This window comes from Camelina sativa, chromosome 7, assembly GCF_000633955.1.
Source record: "Camelina sativa cultivar DH55 chromosome 7, Cs, whole genome shotgun sequence".
Classification (NCBI taxonomy): Eukaryota; Viridiplantae; Streptophyta; class Magnoliopsida; order Brassicales; family Brassicaceae; genus Camelina; species Camelina sativa.
Window position 1 is genome coordinate 747,767 of NC_025691.1, and position 9,319 is coordinate 757,085.

Consider the following 9,319-nt stretch of genomic DNA (forward strand, 5'->3'; position numbering starts at 1 on the left):
TTTTTTTTTTTTTTTTTTTTTTTTTTTTTTATATATATATATATATATTTTATGAACGTTAATTATATCTGGTTCGGTTTGGTTTATTAATGTTTGAAACCCAGTGCATGTCAAACCAATTCAGACCAAGTTGTAATTAAAAACTCCCCTGTTTTAGTTCCTCGTCAGTCGTCACATTCGATTTGAAGATGCAATTTCGGTTCACCAAGGCATCAACGTTCATGGTACTAGAGATGAATGGATAGGCTCTAACGTCCTCTTTGAATCTGGTGCCGGCTCTAGTGTTCGTGTAGACAAGTAGTGGATTAAGCTGGTCTGATTTAAGGATTATCTAGTTTTCACTCAATGTTGGAGACTACTAGGCGCTTAAGGCTCCATTGGAAACTGTAGTTAAAAGGGTCGCTAGGTTTTTGCATAAAGTATGGATAGGTTTAGTAAATGAGTTTATTTGCCATATCGGGTCATTCATTTCGGCAAAGGAGGCTGTGTTCACAATGCTTCTCTCAAAGAGATGGCAAAATCTGTTTACCATCACACCAAAGCTTCGTTTCGATGGCTCTGTTGACGATAGAAAGAGTTTCGAGGATTTTGTGGGAAGGAGTGTTGGCTCTACCAGCTAGCTAACTCTCGTGTAAAGACCTTCTCTTTAAGTTGGGGTTGTGTGGGATATTGACCCCTGCTCAATGTGATCATCTCAACCGTTGTCTATATCATGTGCTGAAGCGTGGTGTCCTGGTTCTTAAACTGCAAATTAAGGTTAATAAAGGATACTCGCTGCCTTTTGAAGTTTTTTACTTGCAAGACAGTTGCCAAACTGAAACTATGATACTTTTATGCCTGCTCTCAAGACTCTCTTTCTTGATTCAGTACGGTTCTTTGATTTTTGGACGATGTGCGTTCAAAACGCTACTTTCTGCATCCCCTTTACTTGGGGAACTAGTCATAGATGGTGTCGAATGGGAACGTTGGAAATGGTCCCGCACACTGTGTCCACTCTGACTATGAGGGCTTGAATCCTCGGGGTCTTGCATATAATAACGAGAGCATTAGTTTTTGGATACTCCGCGTCTTACCTACTTAGAGTGTTTCTGGTTATGTTCCAAAATGTGTATCCAATCATTAATCTCAACTCCCTTGTTGAAAAGCTAAGCTCGATCTTCGGGTGGACGACACCGATGCATGGATAGAAAGTTATGCAGATGATTTTGATCCAATGAATCTAATTAATGGGTTAAAAGATGTTCAGATTCTGGAGTTAGATATCGAAACTATGGAGGTAACTGCGCTCTACTTTTTTTTTTTTTCTTTCTTTCTCTTTTGATATGAAGATAAGTTACATTAGGAACCGTTTAGATATAAGAATTAAATTCTCGGAGGTTCTGATCCATTGACTGGTTGCAGTTTGATTGATGACTAGTTGATTTAATTATGTTTCAGATGCTTTATGTCTTCCGTGAAGCAATTCCAGTGTTTGAAAACTTGTTTCATGTAACCGTTAGACTTTCTAACTTCTGCTGGTACTCCCTGCCAGTTCTGCTAAAGAAATCTCCACATCTGAAAACTCTCGTCCTAGAGGTATGACCGAAATCTATGAAGTTCATTGGATAGACAAAATACTGAGATCACTATATATATTCTCATAACTCTTGCATCTCAAATCCTCCCTCTTGTTTCAGGATTGTTTGCACTATGCGATACATCGTGATAGACAAGAAGGGGGATTTGCTTGCCAGTGCGTGTTGGAGTATTCTTTCTTATCGTGCAAAGAATTGACAAAGTCAAGGCGGATCTACTAATGCTTCCCGGAGCTTCGTCCAAGTGCAAAATCCAGGTCAAGTTTTCAAATTAACGTAAGTAAGAGCAGACTCTAATATTTTCCACTTTTGCTCAAGTCTGTTGGAAGTTGTAAACGCGATCATTAATTCAGCTAGGACTGATCATTAGGGTACAATCTAGTCTATAGTTAGTATTGAGAGAAGCAATCTTAAAAAGATACAAACTATTGTTGACATAAGAACTGGTTCATTTTGTATTAGTGTATCTGTTATTGTTCTGAACCAAACAGCTTGATGGTTGTTTTGTCATCTATAACTGGCTTCTGTTGTGTCGTTTCCTTTTTAAGCTGTTAAGAGGGCGAGGCTAAGCTTATCAGAACGCGTACCTACGAGCTGCTAACATGCGGACTCTTATGTTTAGGAACTAAAAAAACTTTTAAAAATCGTGTATCTCAAGATTGTGATGCTCACAGGTTCTTTTTAACTTTCTTTTTTTCCTCTTTGGTTTGGCCATCTATCTACATAGTGGGATTGTAATCATTGGTGTGATAGTGACTGATAGTGATAATGAGGATTTTATAGTTCCTACTGAGCAGTTAATGGTTTTTGAGATAACGCTTTTAATCATTTCATGGTTCTGATTTGGAAATTGTGGGCTATTTTTGGTATGTGTGGGTGTAGGTTCAACGCTACAAAAATGCTGGAAATGATCAGAGGGAAGAGGCTAGTGTTCGTTGGAGATTCAATTAATAGGAACCAGTGGGAATCTATGCTTTGTTTTGTTGTTTCAAGCTGTTAAAGATCCCAAGAAAGTCTACGAAACGCACAACCGAAGGATCACCAAGGAGAAAGGGAACTATAGCTTCCGTTTCCTGGTAGTACATCTTAATGGACCATATAAGTGTATTTACTTACATTTGTGACTGTTACGTACTAATGCTTGTGTTTGTGTACTTGTTGATTAGGATTATAAATGCACTGTGGAATTCTATGTTACTCATTTCTTGGTTCGTGAGGGTAGAGCAAGAATAGGAAAGAAGCGAAGAGAAACTCTTAGAATCGATGATATGGATCGAAGCTATTCGAGATGGAAAGGTGCTAATATTCTAGTGTTCAATACAACACATTGGTGGTCTCCTTACAAAACCAAATCGGGGTCAGTATTTGTTTTTACTTCATTAAAACATCACAAAGAAGAATGGAATCAAAGATCTTGATTGATTAGTTTGAGTTTGCAGGGTCAACTATTACTAAGAAGGAGACCAGATTCATCCGAAGCTTGATGTATCAACCGCTTTCAAGAAAGCTTTGCAGACTTGGTCATCATGGGTTGACAAAAACGTTGATCCAAAGAAGAAAACTCGTGTTTTCTTTAGAAGCGCTGCACCTTTTCATTTCAGGTTTTGTTTTGTCCTGTCTCTCGTTTGGTTTTAGAGACCGATCATATTTCTCCGTTAGTTATCTCTATATTGCTTCTTTGGACAGTGGAGGAGAATGGAACTCAGGAGGTCATTGCAGAGAAGCCAACATGCCGTTGAACCAAACCTTCAAACCGAGTTACTCGAGGAAGTACTGAAGCAGATGAGAAATACCAGTAACCCTCTTGAACGTTAGCGGTTTCTCTCTGTACAGAATTGATGCCCACCCTTCTATTCGCGGAAACCGGCGTTCAGTCATTGGTGTCTCCCTGGTACTTGATACTTGGAACCACTTCCTTTATCTCCATTTGCTCCATAAAGGCATAAACGTTAAAATACAGTTACAAAGTACTTAACCAGAAGTTTGTTTAATGTAGGGATGCTCGATCCGGTTAAACCAAACCAATACTATATTGAATTCATATGGCCAATTTGAACTTATTTTCGTTTTCGCATGATTTTTTGGATAGTTACAGATGAGACTGTGTATAGGATATATTAATTTTAGGTCAGGAGACAAGTTAAAAAAAAACAATTCTTGTCCACTTTGGGATACAAGCATATTGAGAAAATGTTTGGTAAAATTCACGTTTTCCAAAAATATTGGTGGACAAGAATTTTACTTAATTTATCTTTTCCAAAAATCAGAATTATTCAATTAACTAGAAAGCGACCAAATCAATATTTTAAAAAAACCTTAGTAAAACAAACAATGGGCCGGCCATAAGATGACCTAATACAAAATACACACTTGACACACGCTCATATCTTTTTCATTAATTTTTTTTTAGAAAACAATTGAAAATATGAAAGTCAAAGTAATAATACTGTAATACTACTAATTTGTCTTTTCCTTAGGTGATTATGAAAATGCTCAAAAACAATTTATAAAAGTGAGATCGGATCCACACGAAGAAATGTGAAACCAGAAAAGAAAAGTGTGAAAGACACAAACGAGACAAGAAGGACCGTCCATGCCAAGAGTAAATGCGTTATATTAATTACGATAATGATAGTATGTTTTATCTATGCACAGTTGCACACCACACAACAGAAATGACTCCTGAGGCTGAGGCAATCCAAATTCCATACACATATATACATGTTTATCTACACACAAAAATATAGACGTTGTGATGGCTTAACTGATCTTTGGTCTGGGATAATTATAACAAGTCACGTGATTTTTGCATGTTAGTTATTGAGTTGATGCTGATATCTATATATATCCGTTTTCAGTCCAGCTTTGTGGTCGGGTGCAAATAGTTGCACAGTTGAAGAAATTGAACAGGTTGAAAAAAATTATTCAACTAATTTTCACCATTTATATTAAAAAGGTTGAAGAGGTTGGAAAACATTATTCAGCCCGTTTAACTTAAAAGTTGAAAAAATAAACTAATTTTACAGCAAAAATCTTCAACTTGTTCAACCACTATTTTGAAAATGAATAAGTTGAATATTATTCAACCCAATTTTGTTCAACCCATTTTTTTTATTTTATGCAACTATTTGCAGTCATAGGTTAGCTTAATTAGTGCGTGTAGCCGCTAAACAAATATTAACAAAATTGATTTGCTTGATTCGATTTGATTGCGACGAACTTGATTTTGGATATCCCGAATCAATAATGTTAAACATTATATTGGCAACAAATTTAGTCTAGCAAACCAGCTTGATATGCTCGTTGAAGCGAAATTATAGGTGTCATTAATATCAAGTTATTAACTAAAAGAAAGGTAGTTTCGTGAATTTCTTTTATCTCTTATGCCGATACCGCGTGAACGGATAACGATATGGCTGATTAGTGATGTAATTAACGGTCGATTAGTTAAAGCTTCTGATATTGGATTATGGCATTATGCATTTACAAGTAAGAAGAGGTACACGTGTCACTTATTTATATCTTGAGAGCGACGCGACAATGAACTTGGAAACTGTAGGGAATAATCAATCTCGTATTAAGGACAAGAGAAAAAAAGTCACTAACTACGTGATTACCTTGTTTAAACATTTAATGTTATACTTTAATACTACGTGATTTTGTTTTCTGTAATAAAGAAAACAGAGAGTCGTTCAAGCTCCGCGTTAATAAAGTAACGTTCGACCAACGTTTTTCAAATAAACACCGTGATTTGTACTAGTCTGTTGATGACTAGTAGTATTTAAGTAATGATCGAATCAAACAAAGTGAGTTTAGATAATTTATCCCACAAAAAAAAGGATTAAAGTATAAACAAATATTTGCAGTTTTCAAACAAAAAGAGGGATAAAAGCGTAATTAACATAAACCCCGAGACTTGGGGTATAAATGAAAGTGATCGTAATAAGAGTTAAAGCACGAGTTGACTCAGTTTCACCATTATAAACGATACTAATATAGTGGGACACTCCAAACGTCAGTCTCTTATTTTTTGTTCTACTTCTTGTTCAATCCTTCCTCTCTCATGGCGTTAGAAGAGAGCTTCGTGACGGTTTCTTCTTTGTCGAGACTGTCTATATGCACGAACTCTGTTTACGTCGACGAAGACGAAGCAGCAGCAGCCACGAAGAATCAGCAAGATTCGTGTGTTTTCACGTCGGTGGAGAGTTTCATCGACGGAGCAGAGGCTGACGGAGAAGTTTCCGATGATGGAGAAGGAAAAGAGAACGTTCGAGAGTCTGATTCCGACAAAGAGTCGCGTGGGTTTTACTCTCTTCCGGTGACTCCATCTCGTCAGAGAAGGAAACTTATAGTCTCCGGCGAGTTAGATGCGAATGAGAGTAACTGCAGTAAGTGTAACTCACGGAGGCAAAGGAGGGTAAGTAGGGAAAAGAAAAAAAGAGGAGTTAACGGAGAGTGTGACGGCGGTGGGGGAGAAGGGTTGACGGTGTTAACGAGAGCTAAAGGAGGAGAGAAGTCGCTGAGGATGGGGTTAGAAGAAGTGAAAGCTTGTAGAGATCTAGGGTTCGAACTAGAGGTTCCGGTTCCGGGTCGGATCTCAGTGTCAACCGGGTCTAATTTCGATACTCAGACTAGTAGTGGCGGCAACTCACCCATCGCCACTTGGCGCATCTCCAGTCCCGGTAAATAAATAACACTAGTTAAACATATAGTATACTTTTTGTTTTATGTATGTTTGAATTTTGTCGTCTCCGAGATAATTATTTATGTGTTTGTTTGTTATTGAATAATTAGGTGATGATCCAAAGGAGGTTAAGGCGAGATTGAAGGTGTGGGCACAAGCTGTGGCTTTAGCTTCTGCTTCACGTCATCAAGCTTCTTAATTAAATATCTTCTCTGTTTTAGTATTGATCACTTTTATCCAAGTAATAGATTATTAGGGCTTTTAATGTTTTTTTTTTCTTTTGCTTAGTGAGTTTTGAGAAATCATGAGTTCGTTTTGTGGGTTTGTAAATACGATAACTAGAGTTGTGTTTCATGGAAGATGGAAAAAGTTTCAGTCACTAGTGACATCCGTTTGGCAGGTGAACTAATAATTTTGCGAACTATTATCGAGTTTGTGTATTTGAAGTAAAGCTAACACTTTATAGCACAAGATAGAACCTGCAATATGTTACCTCGCGTGCGCTTCAGTGTGGTGCAAAAAAGGCGAAAAATAAAGTGATTAATAACAATTGGAATTTCAAAATACAACAAAAAGGGACATCTCAAAAGAAGAGTTCATGATCGGTTTTTGAGATTCGGACGATTTGTGTTAGAGTCCAATGAATAAAGGAATATGTTCTTTTTCTTTTCTCTTTTTGATATTCTATTCTATGTAATGACATGGATTTTGTCACTAACTAGATTCGACAATGGTTTATAGATAAAGAATGATTTCACTATACCTACTAAACTAAGAATCTGGGGATGAGTTTTGTCAACACTAGAAGGACCAGAGAGGCTCTAAAGAGAGGAAAACAAAACCTTGAAGAAGCTGAGATCTCTAGAGCTGACTGATTAAAACTGCACAAAGAATATATATGAACAAAAAATCGATAAACATCAAAAGAAAGCTTATTACAATAGAACAATGAGGTCACAAAAATATAAATTATGATCTGAATCGATAAACAAAATGATTCTCATTTGAGATACACAAAATGTTATAGATTTCGAAGTTAGGATAAATATGGAAGGATATTTCCAAGCAATAAGTTTGAAAGAATCAAAGATATGGGTTTCAACGATTTACTCACTCGAAAATCAGATTGTGACATGTTGTGTCGCACGGATAAGGACAGTCAATGGCTTTGACATCTTTTGCTCGGTCGAAGTACCAGTCACCTACAGATTCCGCCACTCTCTGATAGAAAGACAATTATGAGTAGAGTTTTAACAAACTTGTGATTAGGTGACTGCTAGTTGCTACATTGAGATAGAAAACGCATGAATGGTTTTGGAGGAGCAATATTACCTTCCCGTTTAGTTGGGGAGAATCTTGAGCAAACCAGGTGTCCTGTCTTTCAGTCTGACAATGCGCGAAGCAAGAGTTTATGAAAAGACCGTTCTGGTCAGATGTGGAGAATGAGTTTACAGCAAGCACCATCTGAGTCCTGAATTCTATTTGGTGTAAGAAAAGAAATATGACATAGGAACCATCAACTTTGAGCAGACTCAGCATAGAGTAGAGAGAGGGACGATAACTAACAAGCGTGAATTAAAAAACTTCACCTTGGAAGAATTGGATTTGTGATGAATTACAGTGCAAGTGATCTGATTTGCATGCCTTCCAAATGCCGCCTGGATCAGCAGTTGGAGGAGCTAAGCTCTCTTGGATCTGATAGAAAAAGTTCATACATATGTGTTTTCTCAAGAATCAAACATTGTGGAAGGATGAAGCAATGAGCTAGATGAAAGACATGATTATTACCTGCCAAGAGTCATATGCTGTGTTGAGAAGAAACATTGGAGTTTTGATGTCTGAAATCAAGTTCTGAGGAAAGAAGCACTGAGGTAGAAAGAAAAGGCAGAAAAGATAATGTCAAAAGATTCTCTCAACCCTTTGTCTACTGGAAAACTTTGCTAATGAAAAAGTGATATTAATAGAGTGAAATAGATATACCGAAGTAGGATCCATATGGTTTGTACAAGTACTGGACAAGTCCTTTTGGAGGTTCTATAAATTAACAGAGACATGGATATAAGAGTTACAGTAAGCTTAAGATAAAGTAAGTTGTATGCACTTTAGTCATGCCCATTTCATCAAATTTTGAATCTGAGATTACCTGAACCATAACAACACCTTCGAACACATTCCTAAGCGAGTGCCCCCCAGAGACATCCACTCTGCAATTTCCATTAGAACAGTTTAAATTTGGATACTTTTCTACAGAACAAATAGCATTCCTAATAGAAAAGCAAAGTTGAAGAGATTTACGCGTCCAGAAACATTCCAGCGTCACTTAAGCATTTCGCTTTCGTGGAACTAGGTAATAGTTCCCTGAACTCATCACAGTGCAAAATGGAAGCTAGTCCTCCAGCTGAACATCCAGAAAGCAGAGCCTGTGATGAATATTCACTTGCAACTGATTAGATAAAACAATAAACAGAACATGAACCAGAGCACAAAATCCAAAAATCTGATAGACTCAATGAAATGCAAAGACCTGGTTTGCTTGCTGCATGCCTATAGACAGGAATTCTTGCATAGCCACTTGCCAGATTCGTTGTCCTCGATAGAAAAGCTGTGAACCCTAGATACAAGCCATTGTAACAAATCAGAAGACATGATCTAGGAAGAATTCATGAAAATCCTAGGTTTCAAAGAACAATATACTATTGAGTTTGACCGACCTCATCCTGACTATCACCAGAGAAAGAGGCACCATCGCAGTATCGCAACTTGATCCTGTTCCAATTAAAGAAGTCTGCAAGCCACAAACAGAATCAAAGTCATGGTGACAAACCAGGATTATACAGTTGCACAAATCCTGCGAGCCATATTATACAGTTGCACAAATCAAAGTCATGGTGACAAACCAGGATTCTCTTCAGGTTTATTGCTCAAAATTCCAGTGAAGGCCAAAGCTTTTTCCATGAATTTAGAGGAACCACGCCGACTTGTTTTGCGATACACACAGCTCCTATGATTATTACACCATCCTCCACCCTAAACCACTCATTGAGTTAAAAAAAAAAAAAAA

General features: G+C 37.3%; 2 protein-coding genes and 1 pseudogene across 2 annotated transcripts; 2 read left to right on the top strand and 1 right to left on the bottom strand.

Moving 5' to 3' along the window:
• On the top strand, positions 947–3,341 carry LOC109125372 (annotated as a pseudogene).
• On the top strand, positions 5,517–6,685 carry LOC104699669. Its single transcript, XM_010415009.2, has 2 exons — positions 5,517–6,256; positions 6,369–6,685. The coding sequence occupies exons 1-2, from the start codon at positions 5,638–5,640 to the stop codon at positions 6,455–6,457; spliced, it is 708 nt and encodes a 235-aa protein (XP_010413311.1). The 5' UTR covers positions 5,517–5,637; the 3' UTR covers positions 6,458–6,685.
• On the bottom strand, positions 6,933–9,307 carry LOC104699671 (pectin acetylesterase 6-like). The gene is made up of 11 exons (XM_010415010.2): positions 9,156–9,307; positions 8,970–9,043; positions 8,783–8,869; positions 8,554–8,678; positions 8,402–8,462; positions 8,239–8,292; positions 8,047–8,124; positions 7,848–7,953; positions 7,591–7,736; positions 7,373–7,479; positions 6,933–7,139 (listed from the first exon to the last, which is right to left on the bottom strand). The coding sequence occupies exons 1-11, from the start codon at positions 9,211–9,213 to the stop codon at positions 7,025–7,027; spliced, it is 1,011 nt and encodes a 336-aa protein (XP_010413312.1). The 5' UTR covers positions 9,214–9,307; the 3' UTR covers positions 6,933–7,024.

What these genes read in the sequence shown, in the direction of transcription:
- LOC104699669 (XM_010415009.2), top strand. Translation starts at nt 5,638, where the DNA reads ATGGCGTTAGAAGAGAGCTTCGTGACGGTTTCTTCTTTGTCGAGACTG. An exon ending in TTGGCGCATCTCCAGTCCCG is followed by an intron (nt 6,257 to 6,368) that starts GTAAATAAATAA and finishes TTGAATAATTAG; the next exon opens with GTGATGATCCAAAGGAGGTT.
- LOC104699671 (XM_010415010.2), bottom strand. Translation starts at nt 9,213, where the DNA reads ATGGAAAAAGCTTTGGCCTTCACTGGAATTTTGAGCAATAAACCTGAA. An exon ending in TAAACCTGAAGAGAATCCTG is followed by an intron (nt 9,044 to 9,155) that starts GTTTGTCACCAT and finishes TGTGGCTTGCAG; the next exon opens with ACTTCTTTAATTGGAACAGG. An exon ending in CAGCATATGACTCTTGGCAG is followed by an intron (nt 7,954 to 8,046) that starts GTAATAATCATG and finishes TTTTTCTATCAG; the next exon opens with ATCCAAGAGAGCTTAGCTCC.